The sequence below is a fragment of the Rhea pennata genome, chromosome 1 (genome assembly GCF_028389875.1).
Source record: "Rhea pennata isolate bPtePen1 chromosome 1, bPtePen1.pri, whole genome shotgun sequence".
In the NCBI taxonomy this organism is placed as follows: Eukaryota; Metazoa; Chordata; class Aves; order Rheiformes; family Rheidae; genus Rhea; species Rhea pennata.
In genome coordinates, this window is record NC_084663.1 from 29,907,837 (window position 1) to 29,933,385 (window position 25,549).

Below are 25,549 nucleotides of genomic sequence, written 5' to 3' on the forward strand. Positions count from 1 at the left end.
CTGATAGATTTTTTCACTATCAATATATAAGCTAATTATTAAAATCACCATAGAAACGTTAACAAGGAGGGAGAAGAAAAGAATCTACCTGTTTTGCTTTTCTGTCTGTTAAGCTTATGCTTAAATGTAAATTATAATGGAATTATTCACTAAGAGAATATACACTTGACAACAGCTTAGTTTCTCCCTTAGATTTTTGATTACTAATATGTTTTTGGTAAAAAAAGGAGGTTTGAAATACTAACACACATGGTAGTCTCATCTGTATGTATTTATTTTATAATCAATACACTTAAAATATGCATCAAAGTAATCATTAACCATCAGATATGTTTTGTAAGTACTTTGATAGCTAATATGTAAATCTAGTGAAATGAATTTCAAATTCATTGGCAAGTAAGGAAAGCTGGAAAAGTAAATCTGAGACCCCAACATGTTCTGAAGAGTAAAGACCTTTATAAAATTCATCTGCGGATTTAGAGAGTGAAGAGTGTGGCATATTTATTGAAATTCAAGAAAATGCCTTGTGCTTACAGCCCTGCAGTAAGAATTCAGGCAATTTATTTGGACTGTGTTTTTTTTTTTTGTCTGAGTCCATAAATAGATAGCTGCCTTAGCAGCAGCAAATGCTACTCAGCCTGTAGTTTTAAAGTCACGTTGCTTCATTCAAATTAGCTCCCCCCCTCAAAAAAAAGAGCCCCCCCCTAAACCTTGGGTATGATAACAGCTTCAAAGAGATGAAGTGACCTATTATCGAATTTACATGATTGACCAAAAATTTTAAGATCTACTTTCAGCAAAATCCCTTAAAGAAAAATAAATCTTTCCTCAATCTTATCCAGTCTAATTAAAGGAAAAAGAAGCTGTCTACATATACACTTATATGTTGCAGGTGGAAGCAAAACTGATTGACAAACTGGACAGCCTGATGTCAGAAGGTAAAGGTGACGAAACGTACCGAGAGCTCTTCAACAGTATGTGAGTAATATGTTTGTCTTTCATTTAATTGCTGGATTCAGTTAGGGGTATTAGATGCTGATCTTACTGTAGAGAGATAATGCTTAAAACAATTGTGAATTCTCTTCCTGTCTTTTTTTTTCTTGAAAATCTGAGGAATGAAAAAATTGCATGGTATTGTATCTGTAAGGTCTGAGTATACTTCTAATTTATAGCTATAACTGGGAAAGGCTAAATATATCACAAAAATTTCTCTTTTTCAGCCTACTAGTTTTAAAATCAGAAAGGCAAGAGATGTTTCAGACAGTTGCATAGGGTGTAGACAGTGCAAATCTGGTGTTTTAAAAATATGGCATGAGAATTTAACAAACAACTCTTTAATATGTGATTTTGTATTGTCAACAGAAATTTGCCTCCTCTATATAAGGTCACTTGTTGATCTCTTCAATTGATGTATACAATCTATCCTGCTAAGATTATTTCTTGTTACTTTATTCTATGAATTATTAAGCATTTACTTACTGTATTTTAATAAATGAAATCTCACCAAAATCAAATAGGAAAAGCTAGTAATAGTGAGATGCCTAAGGTTGCCATTAAGTTATGCCATTGATTGAAATAAATGACTGTCACAGAGTGCAGATACAATATAATTACTGAACTCTGTCTCCTAAGTTGTTTCTCTGAACTGAGTAACAGCTATGTGGAAGATTTCATTTATCTCTAGTGCATTTAACAAGAGGTATATTATTCCTCTACATGGTTCCACTCTGTTTAATATTACTAAACGATTTTTTTCGTGCTTATATGGCTTCTTAACCATTCCCTCTTATTTAAAAGTTGTGTTGTAGCTCTGTCTGCTTAAATAACTGCATTGAGATCAGAGTATCTGTGGATGACAAATAATAATCACTAGCTGTGTTGCACTGAAAAAAACAGAATTCTTAAACATTTGTCACTTGTAGAAACAAAAGTGGGTAGAGATTAGGCAAAATTATGTGGAAATGGATAAATGTTGGAAAACTACTGTACAATAAGCTAAAGCAGAACTTTCTTGTATAGTAATTATTCCTGAAATCTTTCATAGCTTGAGTGAAGATAAGATGATTTCAGTATTTTAGAAAGATAGAATTCTAACTTCAAATTTAAATCATTAAGGCAGATGTATAATTATGAAATTATAAAATCTGGATTCATTACCATGTGCAAAAAAACCATTAGAATGGCAATCACTGTTTGAAATAACTTGTAATTCTATAAGAAAGCATACTGGTGTGAAATACAGTTCTGAATTTCTTTTAAGTTTTTGAGTTAGGTTTAAATTGAGAGATGTAAAACAAGATGTAGTGAAGAATGGTGGGAGCATTTTATAAATTTAAAAGCTGAAGACATTTCATTGTAATTTTAATTGCAAACTGTCTCAGCATCAGTATACTTTTTGATTCAGTTCTGATGTAGCTAAAGTTATAACTTCTCAGCAAATTTCAGAACTGCTGAAGTTCACATACAGTTCAAGAAGAGTTAGTATTTATCATTATTTTTTTATCTGGGTTTGGTTTCACTCAGCGTGTAACACCTCTCAATATGGGAGCTTGGAGAAGATGTGAAGAAAAATGCTTAAGAAACAGATTGACAGTCTAGGGAGCTTAATTCATGGGGTCAGTCAGCCTGAGGCACGTTGTTGTGGGGGGTTGGGGGTTTTCGTTTGTTTGTTTACTTTGTTGTTAAACTAAGCAATATTGGAGTGTCTTGACACAGTCTGCAAGGAAGAAGACTTGTTTAGGCTGAAGTGATAGCAATGTGTGTACTTGCCTAAGGAATGTGAAACAATAACGTAGTTCTAAGTCAGGCCGGGTTTATGCCGTCCTTAAAAGCAAATACAGTAACGTTACCTGATCATTCTCAAGATTCTGCTTGGTTGGTTTTGATAGGTACCATTGGGAACGGAGGGGGATGCACACACCTACTTAGGATACACTCTAGTAATTGAAGTGGCTGTGAGACTTTCTGTCATGCTTTTTCTTTCTTTAGTATGAATGAGACAATGAATTTAAATCTCTAAACTCCCAAGTTAAGCCCCCCCCCCCCCAGCAACTCACCACACTACATTTTTCCTTTGAACATCTATTTTTAGGGATGGATTACAAGTGTCTCTGAACATAGCTAAAACGTTACATGCTTAGAATGCACTGCTTATAATGAAATCATCATTATCAAATGAAATCACACAGTGAAAGTAAGGGAAAGATGGTTTCTGTATGTTGTGTGCCAGTATTTTCCCAGGAGACCTGCATGTGACCACACAGTTATTAGCTCATGATGTCATTTGAAAAGCTGCAGAATGTGATGGTGGTGAACATTTTGTTATCCATTGGTGAACATTTTGTTATTGCTACCCAATGTAATCCTGATACAGAAGATGTCTTGATTTATACCAACATTAACCCTGAGACTGAATTTCTGAGTTAATTCGCACAGAGAAAAGAGTACTTTTATTGTATGAAACAGCTGGTGGGTAGAAAAAAATGTCAAAAATGGCAACATAGATGCTGTCGTTTTTTTTACTTCTGTAGCTGTATTTCAGTTTGACCTAACACAAGCCACTTCAGCTTTGAAGGGTAGGTGGCCACATTATTGCCGCATAAAACTTGAGCTGGCAAGCTCTACTGGCAGCCTGATGGCAAGGCTTCTTTCTCTATTAGAGAACTGGATCTGACATTCAAGCTGAGCAGGTACTTAATAGCTAGTTCTGCCTTGATTAAGTTTTCCAGCCATAAAAATGATGACTGCTATCTCTCTCTTAATATCTTCACGTTTTTTTGATTCCTTCTCCTAGCTGCCTAACTGAATTCAGTACTACCCAGTCTATTAGGCTCTGTCTAGACTAAGTTTTTCAGAGCCCTTCTGAAGACTTATGTGGAGTTTGGGAAGCTCCTCATCCATCTTTGAATTGCAGCATAGTTTGACTTTCCCTTATCTAGTCAGAAGAGGGAGTCTTTGGCAGTAGTGAGGTATCTGGAGGACTTTGTGTTCCAGGATGTAAATCCAGATGGGTTCACCTCTAGGGTTAAGTGTTTGTGAGTCAGTGGTCTGAGTAACTGTGTGGCTTGGGCATATCCACTTATGTGGGACTCGTTATACAATTTAGCTGCCTGAATATGGTTCTGACCCTGGCAGAAACTCTTTCCCAGACAGCTCTGATTCTCTTTGTCCCCACTCTCTTATTCTTAAGAACCTAAAATTAACAAAAAAAAAAAAAAAAAAAAAAAAAAAGAAAAAAAAAAGAGCCCTGGAACTAACAGGAGTTTTATTGTGGAAGCAGGTACAGTGCAGGACAAGGAAGAATTTTGTATACGTTTTTGTATCTGCTTGTGGAGAAGGGTTCTGTTTGGAAAGCAAATAGATCCAGCAAAAGGAATTGCAATAGGTGTGCACACTTCAGATATGATGTAATGTAGAGAAAGAAAGCTTAACTGAAATAGTAGTCACTTCTTTCTAATTCTATCTAGATGTTGCCCTGAGGAAGCTAGGGGATATGTATTTGAGTAGCTCTTTTGTTCTGAATGTTTGTTCTGTGCATTGTGGTGAAAGATGGATGATGGAGAGGAGGAGGCATGCATCTGAATTCAAGGCATAAAATTTTCCAATAGAAGAAATGGATGTCAATTTAAATAAGTACTTCAAGTATATCTACACCACCAATTTGTAGAAATTGTGTACTTATAATGACTATGCTGCTGTATTTATAAAGAACATGTATAAATCAAATATAGATGAAACCCATCTGTTTTAAAAGAGAAGTCAGACTTCTGCTGTTTTTCTATGGGAACTGTAGGTAATTATTTTGATGACTTTAGGTTGAAATGTCCCTGTTTAACACAGGCATGAAAAGCAACAGAAAGGAAAAAGCAGTGTGGTAAACAGTGCTTAATAATGTAACAGTCTCAACTCTTTGTTAGATACAAAAACTTGCATTGAAAGGAACCTCAGGCAGTTAGAAGTGAATTAAGTTAGCGGATGCGTTCTGTATGGAAAGCAGAGATGCTAGATTAATGCTTCAGCTTCTTCTGTTAAGGAGGATTCCTCATCTGGCTCTCCTAGCAGTGACAGGTAGTCTGTCCTTGAAAATGAGGGAAAGACACCTGCTTGCTGCCTGAAATGGAGAAGTGAGCTCAAGGGTGCAGAATGAAGATCAGTCAATGTTTCCTCCTTGCTTCCAACGCAGCACAGCTTCACCTAGGTCAAGTTAGTTTGGAGAATTATGTTTATGATATCCTGCTGTATATAAGGAGCTAAATGGAGCTGGAGTGGATAGTTAGTGCAGTTGGCATGTAGGAGTTATTGGGCGCTGTTATATGTTCAACAACATGTAGGAGTTTTATGGGACTGAACATGCTCAGTATAGATGAAGGTCAGTGGAGCTGATAGCTTGCCCACTGTAGACAGAAGGTTTATTAACAGGTCTCTGAAAAGCTCTGTTAGCTGTAACGATATGGCAATTCTCAGACACTAAATAAACTGCACCTGAGTGGATTTTCAGGGGAATTGCCAAAATATCTCTACGAGCATGGCACACATCTGAAGCCCTGCACCAAAGCATAAAAGTGACAGAACATATTTTCACATTCATTCTCTAGCAGAGAAGAAATGTGAGAATTTTAAGCCCATATGATTAATATTTCCTAAATTTAAGCAGTGAAAATCAGAGGCCTGTAATGGAAAGAGATTAATGCCAGCACCATTTACAATACCATTTAAAACATATTTTAACTTTAGTGTGTAATCTGAATTTACATTAGTGTACAGCTAATAGAATTTAACATGTATATGGTATTATGTTCTGAGAAGAAAATACTAAATGAAAGTGTGGGGGGAATCATCTTACTAATCCCTTCCCCATTCTTAAATTTCATGGGCGCTGAAGTAGTAGCACTAAGGAGGAAAAACCTTTGTTAAGTAACTTGAGATCCTATTGAGCAGGTATCTTGAGATGATAAAAATTCTTTTCTAGGTACATCTTCAAAATCCCTGTTTTCTGAGGTGCCACCATGAAATTAATACGTAGATTTTAATAAAGGGCTCTGTTATAATTTGGAATAGTTTGAAATTTGGCTATTTGATATATTTTAACCTGATACAGCTAACATAAAAATAATTTGTTTTGTCAATGCTTCCTGGACTAGAATTCCACTTTTTGGTCCTTATCCTAGGTAAGACATCATTTGCAAATTGTGCTTCTTGGGAGGGTGTTTGTAAAAGAAAATCTAACTGTTGAAGGTAACTATTGCTAAGGTTTTAAGGTACTGGAGAAAGTGGAGTGGTTGTCATAGTGACAGTTAAAAATAAATGTGAAATTGTTCTGGCTTTTTTTTTTTTTCCCCTCTCCAGTCTACTGAAGAAAATTGAGCGGGAAACATGGAGAGAAAGTGGCGTTTCATTAATTGCCACTGTGACTCGCCTGATGGAAAGGCTACTGGACTACAGGTGAGTGATTGTCAGACAACTGATAAGTAGGGTTGTGATCTTTGAAATATTAGGAGAGAAACCTGGTGATCTTGCATGAATGGATACTGCAGACAAACAAATGAACTGTACATGCTCAGGATCTCTGACCACAGCTGCTTAGTCAACAGGAAAATGATGTAAGCTGGGGAAAACCAACCAATAGCCTCCCTATTATATGAGAATTCAGTGGCTTGCCTTGGTTTCCTACCAGGAGTATAGGAACTTTAAGCTGTAGGATAGTGATTCAAATCTGTGTGAAGTCACAGAGCTCAGTATTAATCACCTAACAGTTGTCTTACAGAATAAGTAAAATTCATATTGCTATGTCAATCATACTTAGTTGTAGTGTCACCTGGCAGAGTAAATACGTATATCAAATATGACACTTGAGTGAGAAGATGGCATCTGACTAACACATGAACAAAGAAGAGGAAGAGACTTCCCCCACTTTTTATGAATGGGAAACTAAGTCAGTTATTTGTGAAATCCATGTAGAACATTCAATGTAGTTCTTGTCATAGTCAACGGTAGCACTTTTTAGAGCTCAAGGGTTATTTCTTCCCTGATTCTGTTGGGGGACATGGTAAAAACCTCGTACTATATTTACTATCTTCACTGACAGTTTGAGAGGGAAGCTATTTTGTTAACAAAAACACTGAACTCTTAACTTCTAGAAGTCTGGAAGTGCTGCTACTATTCAAGATCAGTTGTATTACAACCTGCAGGGCTGTTAATCCAATATCTTCCACAACAAATGTGTACTAGTGGTTATAAAAGTACTTGAGACAAACTAGGTTGTTTAGTTGATATATTCAAGGCTGTTTTAGAGTTGCATCAAATTTCTTTTAGTAACTGTATGATGATGCCTGTCTGTTATTTTACTCCAGTATTGCTGTGCTGATGCTATTTTTCCCTGCGTTACGGTTAAAATCTCTACAAGGTCCATCTTACCTTTTGACTTAGAGATGAGATCCATTGCCTCCCCCAAAACAACAAAGGATAAGTTATTGAGTGCTACTGAGGAAGATCTGATGGCTCTTAGAGCACTTTTCAAAGGAGGTCACTGCTTAGTTTTTTCACAAAGGGGGAATTTATGCTCTAATCCTGTGACCGCTGGAGATTTACACTGTCACTGAAGAAAGCCCCATTCCTGCTCGTTCCCACAGCATCCACTTGTGCTAACACAAGTTTCTGTGCTCCGCTGCAGAGATCTAACTGTCTTAGGTTAAAAGTAACCCAGCAAAAGGTATCATCTAACCTGTCTCACTTCAAGAAGCTTTCTGTAGGTGGCAGGGCAGGGGGCAGGGAATGGGTGGCAGAGAGCAGGAAGGGACTAGAACTGCCTCTTCTGGCTTGTTTTGAGCATGGTTTATGAAGAAATTAAATAAACTCCAACAGTTGCCTAATAACAGAGCCAGAAATAAACTTTTAATTTGTTGACTATTGAAGCAATCTGTGTCCTAGGAAGGGAAGTATGAAATCCCTTACAAAGCTGGGTCAGCTGTTGAGCAGAATGCCTTTGGGCTGCATCATTTCAATTAGCTTGCTGAAATAAATATGTCTGTTTTTTGAAGTGTGCTTCATGTTAAGGGCATAAAATTCATTCCTTTCCTATGGAACTTTTGACATTCATTCCTTTCTGTTTTAGGGACTGCATGAAAATGGGAGAAGTGGATGGTAAAAAGATTGGCTGCACTGTTAGCCTTCTGGTTTGTATAATACTACTACTACTTCTTTTTGACTACTTGAGCATTCTTTAGTATACCATATATTTGTATGAGAGAGAGCCTGCTTCTTGAAGGAGTGTGAGAGGAAACTGATAAAATAATAGTGCCCTTAGGATCTCTCATAGTTTTTTTAAGGATGGAATTGATACATTTGGGAGGTAATGTTTCCTGTCATTTTATAACTGGGCTCTGAGAAGTCTCTAATAGCTTTGTATTCAATTTGCATCTCTCCATACTGGGTAAGTCTCATCAAAGTTTCTTCCAAAATTAATCAATCTCTACATTCATTAAACAAATGTTTTCCCTTTCCCCAAACTCAACAAAACGTGAATGGTTTATCCTTTTTCCTGTCATCTTCAATAATTTGCTCTGGTTCTTATGATACATAAGGAATATTTTCTGAAAACTGTAGGGTATCTATTCTCTTCCCAAAACAAGAGCCAGAAAAGCTACTCAGGACCTTCTCCTGTAATATCGTTATAATAAACCATGTGTGCAAATTCTTAGTATGCAAAAGATTTTATTTTTCTTTAGATGTGATTTGGTTTTAGCCCAGTCTCCACTGAAAAGCTTGTTGATTTCCATTAACCTTGAAAAGTTTCAATTTGCAGGATGATGATTTTTGGAAAGCTGTATTTTTTAGCCATGGGAAAAATCAAAATAAACTGACTTTTAATTCTGCATTCTTTATATCAGTGAAACAATTTGGTATCACTTCTAAGTAGCAGCATAGTAAAATAAAAGATTTCTTCAGTGGGAAAAGGGTGCTCTTTAAATAGGAATGGTACTGTATAGTCATAGAATTGTAGGCTTTCTGTCAGAAATCCTGGCAAGATTTTGAGTTCTGTAAAACATCTGGATTATTTGCATCCTATCACTAAGGAGTCTTTAAATTATTGTTATTAAATCATCCAACACATGCACAAAAAGAACATTTAAATATTTTAAAAACCTGAAAACGCCATAATACTTTATAATGGGATTTTCAATGACTTGTACAGAGGCTAAGGCAGATTTCCTTAGTCCTCCTTCTCCCCTAATAATTTTCAGACAAATTTTATTACTATGTGCACACCAGAGAAACAACTAAAAGATGAATTTTGAAAACTAGACTTACAGAAATAAATATTATTACAGAAGTTCACAGAAGTACTATTTCAGAAGTAGTTCACAAATTTTAAGACATATAGCAGCCTGTATGATGGATGTATTTGTCATCTTCTCAAAAGATGTTTCATACAAATTTTAATCAGAGGAATATAGAGCCTAAAGTTATTTGAAATCTAGAGGAGGAAGCAATACTTTGTCATTACCATATTGAAGGTATCCTAACTTCCAAAGATAAGAGGACTGACTGGCACAAAAAGAGAATTTTTAAGTCTTTTGCAGTAGATGTAGGTGCTATTCTTCTGGAAAATAGAACTGACCAACTTAACAGAGCTCTCAAATTAACTAGAGTTATGCCACATTATGAAATAGGCTATAGTTTGATGATGGACAGAATCTGCAACAACACTGACATAGATGAAGGGGGAAGATAGAAAAATCCTTTTCCTACTTTCCTCACCCTCAGGATTATTGAGGGTAGGTTTCGCATCAGAAATCCTTCTATGGAAAAGCTGACTAAGAGGTATCTAATGGAATTAGTTCCTTATGCATAAGAATCACCTAATTTCTATTTGAAAGACATGTTTCTAATGAAAGAACTCCTGTCATCACAGAACTATACAAAAATATTGAAAAATATATTAAGTAAATTTTAGAAATTCACTGAGGAGTTACTCTCGGGAATGCTTGGTCCTCATTGCTTCTTGACGTTTAATTGATATTTTGATTCTATTGACTTAAAATCATATCAATAAGAGGAGATTTTTCTCTGGTGCTTTACACTGTCACATGACATGATGCCAATTAAGTAAGACATGTTCCCGTTGCCTGCTTGAATATTGTTCTTAAGCTGTGTTTCCTTAGGAAAAGTCCCCATTAATAAAAGTTTACTTTCCAAGTGATGTTCCCTTCTGTAGACTTCATTCTTTATATTAGCTGTTATGCTTTATGTTTTGGAAAAAACACACGAGATATCGCTATATTGGCCTGGTGTACTTCCTAAGCTGTGCCTGGATCGCCTTATTGTGGTCTGCCTTACAGATCAGTTGAACTTTGTCAGAACTGAGCTTCAGAGAAGAACCAGTTGATGTGTATAGTTTAGCCTTGTGACAGGTACCAGAGCCGTTAGTGCGTAGGGGTAAGAGCCAAGAAGCCTAGTTCGGTGCCACATTGGTCTGCATCGTTAAGCCTGATTACTTACACTTCTGCGTTGCAGGTTATGCTATTTTCAGACACATAAAAATGAACGTGTATGCACATATCCTTTCATTTTCTCTTCTGACTAGAAGCACCAGTTCCGTGTGTATGCACTGTGGGAGGAAAGCAGAAATTTTTGGATTATAAAGGCATATGGTGACCTAAAGAGGACATGCCATCACAGAGCTATTGATATAGTCATTTAAGTCAATTACAAAAATACTATTTCTAGTAAAGTATAGTATTTCTAATTCTACTTTTTTATTATGATACTTTCATAATGTTTCTCCCATTCTTCTCTGTGATTTTAACTCACAAGTTAGGAAAAGAGTGGCATAGAGTAAGAATGCTTTCTGAAAGGGGAAACATTTTGGCTACTTGCATAGAGTCCCGAATAGTTAATGATTTGAATAATAGAATATACACAAGTTTTTAATTACTAAGGAGGAACAGTACTTCTGTTTCCTATAAGTTTGTATTAACCAAAGCAGATTATCCCCAAAAGTAAGCATTGCAAGCTTGGGAACTCTAGCTGTATGTCCATCCTGAGTATGACAATACTTGACAGCACTATAAAGTTATATTCTTCTGTCTGTAACTTTTTGAGACTTCAGTTTAAGGTCTGCAAATACATACTGAAGGTTTTGAACTAAAAATGTTAATATTGTGTCCAGTATTTTATTCATGTAACAACTAATAGCAGTTATGCATTCAGAAATCACATCTTTCATTCAGAGTTACACTGTTTGCAATGCTGAGCAGTTCTTTGTAAAGCTGCTGAAGTCCTGGCATTTTACAAGACAGAGGAAAGAGAAAGCATACCAAACAGCAGATGTTTTGTTAAAATATGAATTCAAAAGTCAGATCTTAAATCCATATAGAAGGTCTTAATTGGCCTCATTAAGGCCGTTTTGCATACTTTTTGCAGGCTAAGGGGGTACTTAGAGAGGAAGAACAGTCAGATTTCAGTTCTGTCAGGTTCTTCCTCTTACATCCTATGAGAATAAAAAAAAAAAATCAGGAGCATGTTGACTGGTCTATAGAAAGTTTAACAGGACTATTACTGAAACTGTATTATTGAAGTTCTGTGCAATGCCTTTATACATGTGAAGCTTTCAAATACTCGCATGTATTTCTACAGCATTACATTTGATGTATTTTGTAATCATTATCAATTAGCTACTACATTTCATTACTAAATTCAATTTTATTGCAGAATTTTTACAAGACTGAGCTGAACAAAGAAGAGATGTATATTCGCTATATTCATAAGCTCTACGACCTACATTTGAAAGCACAAAACTTCACAGGTAACTGATGCAAACTAGTATCTTTACTAGGACTAGACTGTGATTTACGTTCTTTTGCGAAACTGCAGGCTGAAACTTAGTGGAGGACATACAGACCGAGGTAACAGCTGAGTCTCCTCAGTTTCTCGCTTGTGCTCTCTCCTACTCACCCACCCGTCTTTATTTCAGCGCCACATCTCCACTACTTGCTATACCATGTTGAATGTAAATGACTGCTGTTGATAGAGGCTAAATGTACTAAATGTAGCATATGGTCATTCTTCGTCCAAGAGGAACGAAGTTTAAAGGAAACGTTTGAGTCAGCTTGGGAATATCTGAGCCCACATACTTTTTTGTAATGCTGCTGGTTAACTGTTTGGTATGCGCCTTCTACACAGCTATGTAGAAGAATCTAACCTTTTAGGTAAAAAAGATCTTTATCACTTATGATGAGACACAGACTCTGAAACTCTTAACCAATATATCACTTTGATGTCTTCTTGAATCATTACATACCATATTTGCAGTCCAGTGCTTCTTTACTATTCTCCAGTATTACTTAGTGCAAAGTTAGTGCCAGGGTAGAGCATTATCATTTAAATGAAGAAATAAGATGATAACGTGCACGTCCATTGTCGCAGAGCATAGGGTGCACTTCTTTTGGGTAACTGCATGCTATCAAGTATTGCTGCAGTGTATTGTATGTACACATGCAGTGAATGTAAAGTCATTATCTATTTAAATTAAACAATTTTTGGTTGCTAAAATGTTTAACTGACCTTGTAATACCTCCATCCTTTCCCCGGTGATTACAATTGCAACTGCATGTGTTCAAAATCCCTACATCGTATTTTCCTTCTTAAAAGTAGATCAGTTGTCTGAGGTGTAGTAATAGCCAGGCTACTGCCCACATGGAATTTCCTTATACCTTTTCTAAAATCCAAAGGAAAAATCCTGTGCTTGGAATTTCCACAGTCCCTTTGCAATTCATGGACATAAAGTGTAAACTATATAAATCCAAAGAAACTATTTTCATTTCCTCATATGACCTGGGTGGAGTGAGTTGCAAGAGTTTTGACTATCAAACAGTGTCTTTGTGACAAGTGGATTTTATGATAGAAACTGATAACTTTCTCTATTTTACCTAGTAATTCTTCCTACCTTTTTAAGCAACGCTAAGTTCTCTTTACACGTTGGCTGCTAATATGTGTCCAGTTTACCTTTCAGCATTGATGAGGACACAATTTCTTAATCTTTTCTTGCTATTCATTCTTATTTTAAACAATACTTTGCTCAAAATGTTATCTCCAGGACATTGTTTCCTGAGTATTTATTAGTAACATGTGTGATTTTTGTGTTCTTTGCCATGGTAGATCCTATGACTCTTGCATTTTTTTGCCATGAGAGCCTTAAAAGAGGATTGGCTCTCACCCATGACAAAAGAATAGAGACAGTCTTTTTGCTAGAAAACAGATTCATGTAGTCCATTCTCTTGCCTTATCAGTGTTATCAGTGATAACACAAAGTAAACTTTTATAAAATTGACTGATATCAAGAAACTAAGGATAGGAAAAATTTATTATCTTACCAACATTACAGCATGTTTTACCTGTATTTCTTGAACTATATGGGTTCATTCTAGGGATAAAGCCAGCTTGCCCTTAAAATAATTTTATTTTCTCTCCTTTCATGATATGATTTACCAGACTGCTTCTAATAATTCTCACGGGGGTGGGAGGGGTGCTTTTTTAGTATAAAACCTAGCTTCATATCTTTTTTCACCTAGCATTCAGTCACGGCTATAAATTTAACTCTCTTGCGGTTGAAACAGCTCCTTATGTACTAGTTCTTTTTGTGTTTTCTCAGTCACCTGAGAGTTGTAAGGAGAAGATTTTTGCTAAAAAATCTTGGGAATGCCTAGTTTTTTAATCGTTCCTGTATAAGCTGAATTTCCCACATCACAAGTCAACCTTGTTTCTCTCCTGCTGTTCTTTTGATGCACAGCCAATTGCGCACAGACCTGTCCTAGAGCTGTCATTATGTTATTTATTACATTGGCTACTGCTGGGCAGAGACATCTTTTGCCCACTCTGGCCATTCTTATTTTATATTCCTTTCATATACATTTATGACAACTTTAAATATAACAAATGAAGAGAAAAATGACAGAAAATTCTTCCAAATCTAAGGACTTGTGCATAATATGTTAGAAAGAAAGGATTCTGTCTTTCTAATGTGTATCTGTGCTCTGCTCTCTGTAGTTGTTCTTAAGATTTTGAATGATTTATTTTTATTAACAGAAGAAAGTTGATATGCAAACATGCAGATTTTGAATCTAATTTTGTAGCTTGAAACAATGACAAAAAGCATTATCTAGTCAAAGAGTCTGAAAATTATGTGATGCTAAAATTAGGATTGTCTGTACAACTTCAGCTTGTCTGCTTTGCACATATGTATTATAGCACTGTCTTTAATTATGTGTTCCTGTGCTGGCTTTCTTCATTTGGCACACAGGTAGCGCTGTGCACACCAGATGAGTACTCATTCTGGATGTTTTTCCTTTGCATATAATCCCTTACCTTTCTGCCTTCCATCAATCTAAACCTTCTGACATATATAGAGTTCTATAATATTCACCTTCAGGTGTCTGCCACAGGCACACAGAGAACTGAATTAAAGTATTTTTTTTTAATTACTTTATTTGCTATGAGCTCATTTTGCACCCTACCTAGCATGTTATACCACTCTGTGTTCAAAGCACACTCTCCACAAACTTTGGCTGCAGTGGTGATTCTTCATCCAGAGGTACTTAAACTGGACACATAAAAAGGCCTCTATAGTTAGAAAAACCTCTGTACACTTGGTTTAAGTCAGCTGTCTTATAGGAACTCACATGGCAGAGTTAAGAGAGGGATATTGTTATCTAGGGCAAAATTCACTTACCTCAGCATAAAAGCTACATTACTACGTTATAGTTATCTTTTGCTTTATGTGCAGCCTCCAAAACCTTCAATAAGCCTGGTAGGCAGCTTCTTCCAACACAATGCATCTCTAGAGCGTGGCCCATCTTTTGTACTGAATCATGCAAAGTGGTCCTGTGAGTGGAAAAACAGACTGTGATCACTACCTTGGAAAACAGTAATGCGGATGCACAGTTAGCCAAATTGAACTGTCACAACTGGTATTAATTCTGGTATTTCTTCATTGGCTGACATCTGACTTTGCAGTGGAGAAGTTCCTTTAGTATTAGTTTTATTATACCATTTCTGAGGAATTTTTAAAGCTAAGTTTAAAAAAATATTATAACCAGGTAATTCCTACCAAATGTGATCTAAAGATTACTACGTAGCGTTCTGTCACTGGTCAGCAGCGATAAGTTTGATTCCTTCCAAAACTAACAAAAGAATGAGAAATTTTCCATGTGTACTTGTCAGTTATTTTTTATAGTAGAAGAGCATTAAGGCTCAGTTATGAGCCTATTTTTTTTTTCACTTCTAGAAGAGTGGAGTCTCTTAAGCACAGACTTGCCTCTCTCTTTCACTCCCAGCCCTAAACTCTTTGCACTTTGTCCTCCAGTCCTTTCTATCTTCATTTCTCTATTTCTTTGATTTCTCTGATGTTCCTCATATTCTGGGCCTTGTTCCCTTGTCCAGACAGTAGAATCACTAACAGATTCTCAGCTTCCACAAGCAGTAGGGGAGTCTAGGGCTGACAAGAAGTTGTTTCTTAATTTCCCAGTCCTCTTTGTATTGCCAAATTCCCCAAAAGCTGTCCCAGTAACTCCGCTTCAAATAGCTAGTGAAAATTGTAAGCTGAACTTCCTGTCATCATAGCTGGTAACTCTAGCCAAAACCAGATCTGCCATGTCTATTTTATATTTGAAATGAGTCAGATGCCTAATAAAAAGGTGCATCTCTTCAAGAGTATTCACATTTTTATTTACTGTATTTGGTGGTTTTATTTGTTTCATGGTCATGTGCACTGTGCTATAACTTACCTGGCAGAGGCTGCCTACACGCTCTTGCTGTACGACGAGCTGTTGGAGTGGTCTGAGCGGCCCCTGCGAGAATTCCTGAACTATCCCATGCAAACGGAGTGGCAACGTAAAGAGTATCTCCATCTGACCATCATTCAAAATTTTGACAGGGGAAAGGTAAAGCAGTCTTATTTTATCAACCCTAGAAAGACTAGTTTATTAATTTTAGGACATTGTTTCCAGTATTGTGATTTTCTTTGTCATTTACTGGGGCAGTGTTTGCTGCTGCCTGATTAAGCAATTAGATAACGATGCAGTAGGTCCCTCCTAACCATTTTCCAACCTACAGGTATTGTACACTTATATCTGAGAATAATTTGCACTTGCATAGCAGTTCTCTTTGTAAGTGTCAAAACACTGTATAAAAGTTTTAAAAGTGGTGAAAATTAGCTGTATAAGGAAAGAAGCTTATCAAATTCACTAAGTTGACTCAGTGAGGGTAAAATTCAGGTGTCTGGTTTATGAGGATTATATCTATACCTGCTAAATCATGTTTTGTCATTTGGCAACTGTAGTATCTTTAAAAAGGAATAGATTTTTTGGCAGAAGGGAGAGGAGCATCACATTTACAGGGATTCATTGTCGTCATTGAGAATGCTAATTCCAAATTAAGCAGGAATAATTATCCTCTGGTCTAAAATTTTATATTCTCTTTGTCTGGTGGTTGATATTGCCAACAAACAAGCAATTCATTTCAATTTTGTGTAGCTAGAATAAAATTGATGTATGCCTTGTAAATTCAATGAAACTGATGTTAGTCATCAATTTTGTCAGAAACTGCTTTAATTAACTTTTAAATTTTAAATTATATGATGTAATAAAATACTTTCCAATCAGATAACTTCTATAAAAATTGAGAATATGTTAAGAATATATTTTTTAAAATACAAAATTCATCTTCTGTTGAATCAGTCTCATTTGTTGTATCAAAGGAGATGTGCATCACCCTTGCAGTGACCTGTATCTTGTGCAATGGTAGTCTTATCTTGTGAGAATCATTTACCAGGTCTTTAAATGTATTTTTGATCCTTCAAAGAATGCATCAATATTACTCAGCAGCTATCAATATAGTAGACAGTATGTTCAAGTATTTTCAGTTACTGGAAATATGATTTTGTCAGTGTAAAAAGACCAGACTTTAATAATAAATCATGAATTATTAGACGGTTGCTGTGAAGTTACTGAACACCTTTTACTGACTTGCTTGCAGTGTTGGGAAAACGGTATTATCTTATGCAGGAAAATTGCTGAACAATATGAGAGCTACTACGACTACAGAAACCTCAGCAAGATGAGGGTAATGTACCTGAGTGCTTTTTCATTCTTCCAACATCCCAAAGCTTTCTTTTTTTAAAATCTGGATTCTGAAATATTACTTAGAAGATTAAGTTTGTCAGGATATGTTTGTACATGCATAGCACCCCTTTTGTGTGCATGCACATGCCCAAAAATTTTATGTACAAATTCACTTCCTTTGCTACAAGCAGTGACCTGTCTTTGCAATTATAATCACAAAGAAACAATTTGTAAACAAGAAACATACAACTTGGTAAATTTTCTTTCTCTTCATTACATGAAAATATAGTCTGTTTAAAATCACATAACAAAAGAGAACCTGTTTTGACACAGTCTTCCTTCTTTCTCTATCATTTTTTTAGAGCTCTGAGTTTTGCTTCTTTGGTTTTTTTTTTTCTGCTATTGTATTTCAAAGAGAATCCAGCCTTCTCTTTTTGAGTCTGCCTCTGTTTGATGGATTAAATTTCATATATTACAACTGCTTTTTAAAAATTTTTCTTACCTATGGAATGCTTGCTGTGGAAACTGACTGTAGCATACTTAATCCAGAGCTGCTTAACAGCATGATGCAAAATTCAGCACTCAGAGCTACAGAGCAATACTCCCTGGCAATGATCTGCTTACTCCATATATGTTTAAATCTCCCAATGACAGGACCATGTAAGCAAAAGCAAACTGACTATCATTATGTGAATAAGAAAAAAGAATTTGCTTGTGCATGTTTAATTAATTGTACTTAATGTATTACGTGTTTGAAGTAGTAAATGTCCTTCTACTAGTAATCTGTTTTACAAAGGAAATGTGTTAAAAAGCATAAGGGGGAGGGGGGGATTTCTCCTCACAATTTAAACGAGGCAGTTACTGAGCTGTCAGCATTAGCTGTAATGGGGCTAATACTGTTTTTTTCTTCCCAGTATTAATACAAAAATTTTAATAGAGAATGTTTTACTGAAACTTTGTCATCCTTAGAAGGGGACTTTGACACTAAGATTACTTTGTGTCAGTGTTTTGAGTGAAATAAATGTAGGATGTTCTGAAGAAAAATAATTCTCACATAATTGTTGTTGTGGGATTTCTAAAGGAACTTGAACAAATTAGACACACATTTTTATTGGTATCTTAAGAGATTTGAACATACAAGCCTCTTAGGATTTGGTTCCATAGAAATTTGACTTTGCTTCCTAAACTGATCATATTACTGACATGTATTTGAATGATTAGCAGATTATTGGGTCATATGTTTCATGTTGTGTATAGAGTTTTTACTACTTCCGTTTATCATTAAAGAACTATGCGTGCTGTCATTAATCTTTTACCTTGTTAATATAGATATTTTATAGGTAACGGTCACTTTCAATGACTTGAAAGCTTCCAAGTATTTAATAGGTACAAATGTTCTGATGCATTTAGAAACTTGTAGTTCTCCTTACTGTTACTCAGATGCACTGCAAGTCCAGTGGTCCAGAGCTGTGTGCTGAAACACCCTCCTTTTTGTAAAAGCTTAAGGTAAAAATAAGTTTTAAAAACATAATTGTATTTCTTTTCAATCTCACCTAGATGATGGAAGCCTCTTTGTATGATAAAATTATGGATCAACAGCGTTTGGAGCCAGAGTTTTTCAGAGTTGGATTTTATGGGAAAAAGTTTCCATTTTTCTTGAGAGTAAGTGAATTGAAACTAAACGTGATGGAGTAATTCTGCAATTCATGCTATCATTTGTTATCATTCTGTCTGCTTAAGAATTTGAATATACCATATACAGGTTCTTCTCATGTGAGAAACAGGAAATTCTGTGTGTTAACTAATGAAATACCATCCTGCTTTCAGGAGAGGGAAAAGGTGGCTTCCCTGAGTAATAGAGGAAGAAGGGGAGGCTTCCAGAGCCCCACAGAAACATAAGATTCATGTTGGTGTTGGAAACCCTGCACCTACAGCAGATGTCCATAGTAGCTTGTTCCCTCTGTCCTGTTCTGTTTCTGCTGGTGGCTGCTCAGAAGGTGGTTGTCAGCAGAGGAATCCCTTTGGCAATGGGACAGTCAGTAACTTAAACAATTTAGATTCCCAAGTTCCATTTTTTGAAATGCTTAAAAATTTGACACCCAGAGTTTCACCAATTGTCAATGTAATTAAGCTGACAAGATACATAATGTTACTCTTGAAAATAAATCTGAAAATTAATCTTGAGAAAATAATTAAAAATTAATACTCTTGAAAATTAATTAAATTTAAAAATGCAGGTATATATAGCCAATTTCAGTCACAGTGTGCATCTGCTGAAGTAAACAGTAGGGCACAATTCCCCCATAATTTGTCCCAGTCACTCTATTAGACTCTGAAGTTATTCAAGTGCTCTTGAAAATGTTGTTCTTGTTTACCTTGTTCCCCTTTTCCACAGTCTTGCAGTCTACACTGTGTTGGCTGTCATCTTGGGAACAGAACAGATTTTATCTTATTCCTGGAGCCAGCTCCCTGTAATCAAAATCCTAAGCTGCTCTTCCAAAGGTCATTCAAAAGAAGTGATGAAGAAACATCCTCTGCATGGTGGAGGCCTAAAAAGCCTGATTTTTCTCTGCCTCTGTGGTGGTGGTGATCACAAATTCCAAACAGTAAAGATAGCAGGAAACTCTCTCCATTAAGTGATGCACAAAAACAGTCTGATGAGCACATCATTTTTTATTACTGTGTATGTAATAAACAGTATAAACCAATTGAAGAATGTTGATTAGAAAAAAATTAATGTTTAGGATCCTAAAAGTATGTCAGCTGATGGCATAAAAGTACTGGATAAAGTCTACACAGTAGTGCAATATTTATTGATCTGTAAGTCTTTCACTGTTTATGCATCTGCCCAGGTAATATATATGCATTTTCCAAGTAAGTTAATTGTACATAATACTCCTAATGAACAGTTATGCTTGCAGCACCAACAAAGAACACCTCAAAACTTACTGCTTCAAACTTATTTTTTGTGGAAAGCAGTTTATAATTCTTTTACGAAACTTAGCTATGTTTGCTACAGAAGGAGAGTCACTTTTTTTTTAGCAGGAAGCTTTCAAAATTTATTTTTTAGTTACACAGTTAGAGAGGTACAGATGATTTTTTTATAGCAGTTCTCATGAAAGTCCGGGCTCTCTGAATGCAATGCTTTACTTTAAGGACAACTATTGTTTCTATCTAACCCTACTTCAAGAGGAACATATCAGTAGTGGCTGTTTAGAATTTTATAACATAAATGAATTCATTTAATAGTATTTTTTGGAAATGATTAATATGCATTTTGTTTCTTTTTTAAGAAGAATTGCTCAGAAAATCTTCATTTAAGTGTGTGTTTTTGGATCTAATTAATGATACCCAGTTATTTTCACATAACTTGCTCTCTTTTTTTCTTTATTTTCCTCAGAATAAGGAATTTGTTTGCCGAGGACATGACTATGAAAGGCTGGAGGCCTTCCAACAGCGAATGTTGAATGAGTTCCCACATGCCATTGCTATGCAACATGCTAATCAGCCAGATGAGACCATCTTTCAGGCAGAAGCACAATGTATCCACATAATCACAAACCCATGCTCTGTAGTTGTCTTTCATTCTTTTTAAAAAATGTAGGTACATAAATAGCCAATTTCAATCACAATGTTCCTCCACTGAAATAAGTAATAAGGCAGAATTCCTTCATCATTTGTCCCAGACACTCTATTAGGTTTGCAATTTTTTTGTGTAATTATTAGTTTTATTTAAAAATTCCCTGATAGGTTATTAAGATTCTTAGTTTAAACAAAATTACTTGCAGAGCTATGACAGCTGTGATAATAGTGTGTCAGGTCAATTACAATAGTTCAAATTCTTAAAATACAACATAATGTTAGCATGACATTCTTACTATGTGTAAGAATATATTTAATTCAGTCTTTTTATTGCATGTACTATTCCATGTAAATAGCTTTTTCAGAAATAAATACGAAATTTTCAACAAAACAATACAAAGAAATCCCAGACTGTCAAAAATCTGTTTCCTGTCCCAAGCCATTAATATCTAGAAGCTTTTAATGATGTATGCTTTTTAAAGCGGTTTTTATTCTGTCGTGTTTCAGGAGTCAACATGTTTTGCTAGTTTGAATGAAGTAGGATAGCCTTAACTCTACATATAGATTTGCAGATCTACGCAGTGACACCAATTCCTGAAAATCAGGAAGTCCTGCAGAGAGATGGCATTCCAGATAACATCAAGAGCTTTTACAAAGTAAATCATATTTGGAGATTCCGATATGACAGGCCATTTCACAAAGGGACAAAGGACAAGGAGAATGAATTCAAGGTGAAGTACCGTGCACACCTTCCTGAGCTAGTGGACCTACAGGTTTATTTGTAACTTCTTTTACAGTTGTGTTATTTAACTAAGTAGAGTTTAATAAATTTCTGACAGATAGGTCAGATTTGACTGTTTTACTTGGCATTGTAATTAAAATAATAAGGAAAATACATGGGAAACAGGAAGGTCCTTCCTACATGGAAAAAGGAGAGCAAAAAGTACCTTTAGTTTTTGCATCAACTAAATACAGATTGCAGAAGAGCCTAGAGAGAGCAGAGCTGCCTCCAGAGAAGTTTCTAAAGCAGCTGAGACAACACTGTTCAGGAGGTAAGGTGGAGTGTAGATATGATTGCCAAAGTTATCTCTCCCTAGAGCAAGGGAGAGGCAATTTTGACTGAACTACATACTGTTCTGCTCCTGTGACATCAAGACTACAAGCTACCTCTGAACTTGAAGCTTGTCTCAGGGAAAAGCAGTAATTCCTCCCTAATGCATAAATGACTTATGTTCCTCCTAATAAAAAATCAGACTGAAAATTCATTTTACGCTTTTATGGTGTAGTTCTAATTCTGATCCACCAGAAATATTTAAATCCACTCAATATCTACTTTCCTACCTATATACATGCACATAATTAAAGATATTGCTGCATTGATGGTGTGTCGTTTGAAAGATCTCATATATATCCTGATATTCAGACACACAAAGTGAATTATCCCGTAAGTACTATTGTTATAAAGTGATAGAAGAAAACTATAAGGATAACAAATTAGCTTAATTAAATCACTACTGCCCTCCAGCTAAAGCTTAGGGCTTTATTTTAATTATACAGCTTGTATATATTTGTGTAAGACCTATACTATGTACTGAGTGAAGCTTTACCCTGAATTAAGGTTAAGTTGGTTTGTCGTTTTATAAACCTCTTGTTTATGCAAAGCATTTGATAGTATTACATTTAAGTATCACATCAGCCGTTCATTCTGGAATGTTAAAATGCCTTCAGGGTTGGGTGACTTGTGGAGATGAGGGAACGACAGAATATTGTATGGTATAGAATAACACCGTATTAAAAAAGGTACAGGACCAGCAAAAAATAATGCTTAGTAGTAAACCATAGAACGTAAAGAAAAAAGAGAATGTTGTAGGTTTCTGGGATAGACATTTTAGTAGATACGTGGATGTTAATACTTCTTTGTATATGTACTGTTACTTAAATAAAGGCATGCACAAAAAAATTGGGAATAATTAAGAAAACTATGCAGGTAAATTAGGTTGTCAGAAAGCACTTGATTCTTTCCTTATAAAAGAGAAAACTGAGAAAAAAAATGTTTTTGTATATTGCAGAGTCTATGGGTAGAGAGAACCACCCTGATTTTGGTGCAGAGTTTACCTGGAATATCTCGTTGGTTTGAAGTGGAAAAACGTGAAGTAGTGAGTATAAGATCTTTGAAATAAATTGATTGCAATAAGTATTGTGTTTTGGTTTACTTATCCATATATTATTTGAAAAAGACTAAGATTTATTACTAATATTTAATTTCTTTGAGCAGATTTTTAAACTGGCTACATCAAAGTTACTTACAAAATATTTTGAGTTGTCTAGTTTCTCCTAACTTGAAAAATATTATCAAGAAGCCACCCTTATGATTCATATAAACAGCTGAAGATAAGAAGTTGAGAACCATAATGGGCAATCAGAATACAGCCAAAGGCAACACTTAATGTCAGCAAATTGCTTTCCTAAAACTTAGTATAATCTAACATCTAATACTTAGAAATATTAATAAGCCCAGCGTATTTTTCAGTATTCTTGAAAAGGAAGCACTCTGCAAGTTCCAGTACTGCAATAAACTCCATATCCAGTGGATATCTGTGTTTGCCTAGAGCTCTGTTGGTTACCGGTTCTCCGCATAGGCATGGAAGCGTGCCTACGCAGGACTTGCAGGAATAGGGCTTAAAATAGCAATCTGTTACTGACACATTGTAATTTTTCCCCTGATCCTTTTTGTTATTTTCTTAGAAAACTCTTGAATACTTTGAAATAGCATCTAATCTAGCAATCTCTAAATAATTGGTCAAGTTTTGGGCCCAGGAGTATAACATATGTAGCTATTCTCCTTCCTGACAAAAACAGTCTTATAATACTCCCATTAAATATAGGGATACAATTGTACAACTCACTTTGTTTGTAAAATCTGTTCTGTTTTCATTTTACAATACCAGCAAAATTTCATTCTTCCAGCCTTCTAATGCTGTCCTGTAGAAAACCAAAAATGGGATTTAGTAAAGATCAGAACTGAAGAATTTCTTAGTTATTCCTAGTAGGTCCTTCCTACATTATTAGAACCCCAATCTTAATAATTATGTAGAAAACAGGAAACAACAGAAGATTCTCAATTAGATATTGTGTTACCATTATAGTCACTTTTTTCCAACAGTGAACTGTAATAATTTTTCCTGAGCATAGACTAGTGCATGATTCCGATTTGTGTCTCTTCACAGTTTTCTGCTTTTTGCTTTTCCTGCAGTTCATACTAACAGTGAGTAAAACTTCCTCACCCTTTAGGAAGGACAGGTACATCCTGTGTGACTGTTCTTGGCTGTATCTTTATTAGCATCTTACTTCAAACCTTACATTCAAACTTCTCATCCATAATATTGTCTTCACTTTGGTTGCGGAAACTAGCTCATCCATGCCCAAGCTCTGCTCTTAATGGCACAGTGCAATCTCTCTGAAATGGAGCCCAAATTCAAGTAAAGCTGCCAAGGATGGCTTAGACATAGCCCTGAATTCCAACAGTTTCACAGGATGCTAAAGTGTATTAGTGTTCTGCTGCGGGGGCTGAGCAATCTCACGAGGTCAGATAATGAATCTAGAAGAAAGGAGAGGTATTTCTTTTGGTCTCTTGTTACGTGATAAAATGAATTAGATTACATGATAAAATTATTTATTTTTATTCATGGATGTTTTACAGTATAGCTCATGTGAGAAGTTTTTCTGACCAAATACTCTAGAATATAGTATAACCTTCTTTTCTTTTTAGAAATTAGCAAAACCGCATTTAATAAATTTAATACTTGAATTGAAGATTAAACGTGTTTGCAATGTGTCTCACTCCCCTTTCAGGTAGAAATGAGTCCTCTTGAGAATGCTATTGAAGTCTTGGAGAATAAGAACCAGCAGCTGAGAACACTGATTAGTCAATGTCAAACTCGACAGATGCAAAATATCAACCCTCTCACAATGTGTTTAAATGGAGTCATTGATGCAGCAGTTAATGGTGGAGTTGCTAGATACCAAGAGGTAAGAAATTTATTTAGAATGTGTTTATTAAAATGTATTATTAAGTCTCTGATTCTTTCTTTGTACAGAAAATGCAATGTGAATTATAGACAAAGTACTATATCAGGTACTATATCAGTAATATTCTTGATGATACATTATTTCCTTTATTTCCTTTACTGCAGTTTTGTGTGAGGTCGTGTTAAATATGTATAACTATTATTACAACTATTCTGGCACAAATTTTATAGTAAAATGACTCCGGTGAGAAGCAGATTCATAATTCCCTTGCCTTTACCTTTAGTGGACAGCGATTTTTTTTTCTATGAAATATTACAACAATGTAATTAAAACTACCTTTATTCCCCCTACACACACCCTTTTTTATTTTAACATCTCTTCGGTTTCTTTTTAGGTCAGGAGGTAGCTCTGGCTAACCAGCCATTTCTTATTATTTGCTGACATTCTAATTTTAAGAGGTTTATTTCTTAACCAAAAGAGTTTATCTCATAAAACCATTTTTTCTACATCTTTCTTTCTTTTTTTTTTTTCCTCCCTTCTCCAAGTTTTTGAGGAAAGCTGTTTGCTGGAACAGTTTAGTGAGAATTAATCCATACACTTAAGAAATACCTAGACTTCTATGCCCAACGCTAGATTTCTGTTAAAAAGTTGCTCCTGATTATCATCATCTTTGTATCACCTTAATAAAAGCCTTGCATATTTGAGATGCTGTATTTCCACAAAAATTCTGTGTAAGTTTGAAACTACAGTAAAAAAAAATGGGGTATTTTTTCTAGCCCAACTTGATGTCCCTCTTTCTTCTGGTAGCATTGAGAGGTACTTGA

The 25,549-nt window shown here is 35.5% G+C and overlaps 1 protein-coding gene across 1 annotated transcript in view; it reads left to right on the forward strand.

The window, feature by feature from the left end:
- Positions 1–25,549, forward strand: part of DOCK4 (dedicator of cytokinesis 4) — a 249,333-nt gene that overhangs the window by 204,451 nt on the left and 19,333 nt on the right. The window contains exons 32-42 of the mRNA XM_062583616.1: positions 893–978; positions 6,346–6,441; positions 8,111–8,171; positions 11,710–11,803; positions 15,787–15,935; positions 17,029–17,115; positions 18,672–18,776; positions 20,515–20,656; positions 21,261–21,427; positions 22,766–22,852; positions 24,549–24,725. Of these exons, the coding sequence (XP_062439600.1) occupies positions 893–978; positions 6,346–6,441; positions 8,111–8,171; positions 11,710–11,803; positions 15,787–15,935; positions 17,029–17,115; positions 18,672–18,776; positions 20,515–20,656; positions 21,261–21,427; positions 22,766–22,852; positions 24,549–24,725 (1,251 nt within the window). The remainder of the gene's footprint in view (positions 1–892; positions 979–6,345; positions 6,442–8,110; positions 8,172–11,709; positions 11,804–15,786; positions 15,936–17,028; positions 17,116–18,671; positions 18,777–20,514; positions 20,657–21,260; positions 21,428–22,765; positions 22,853–24,548; positions 24,726–25,549) is intronic.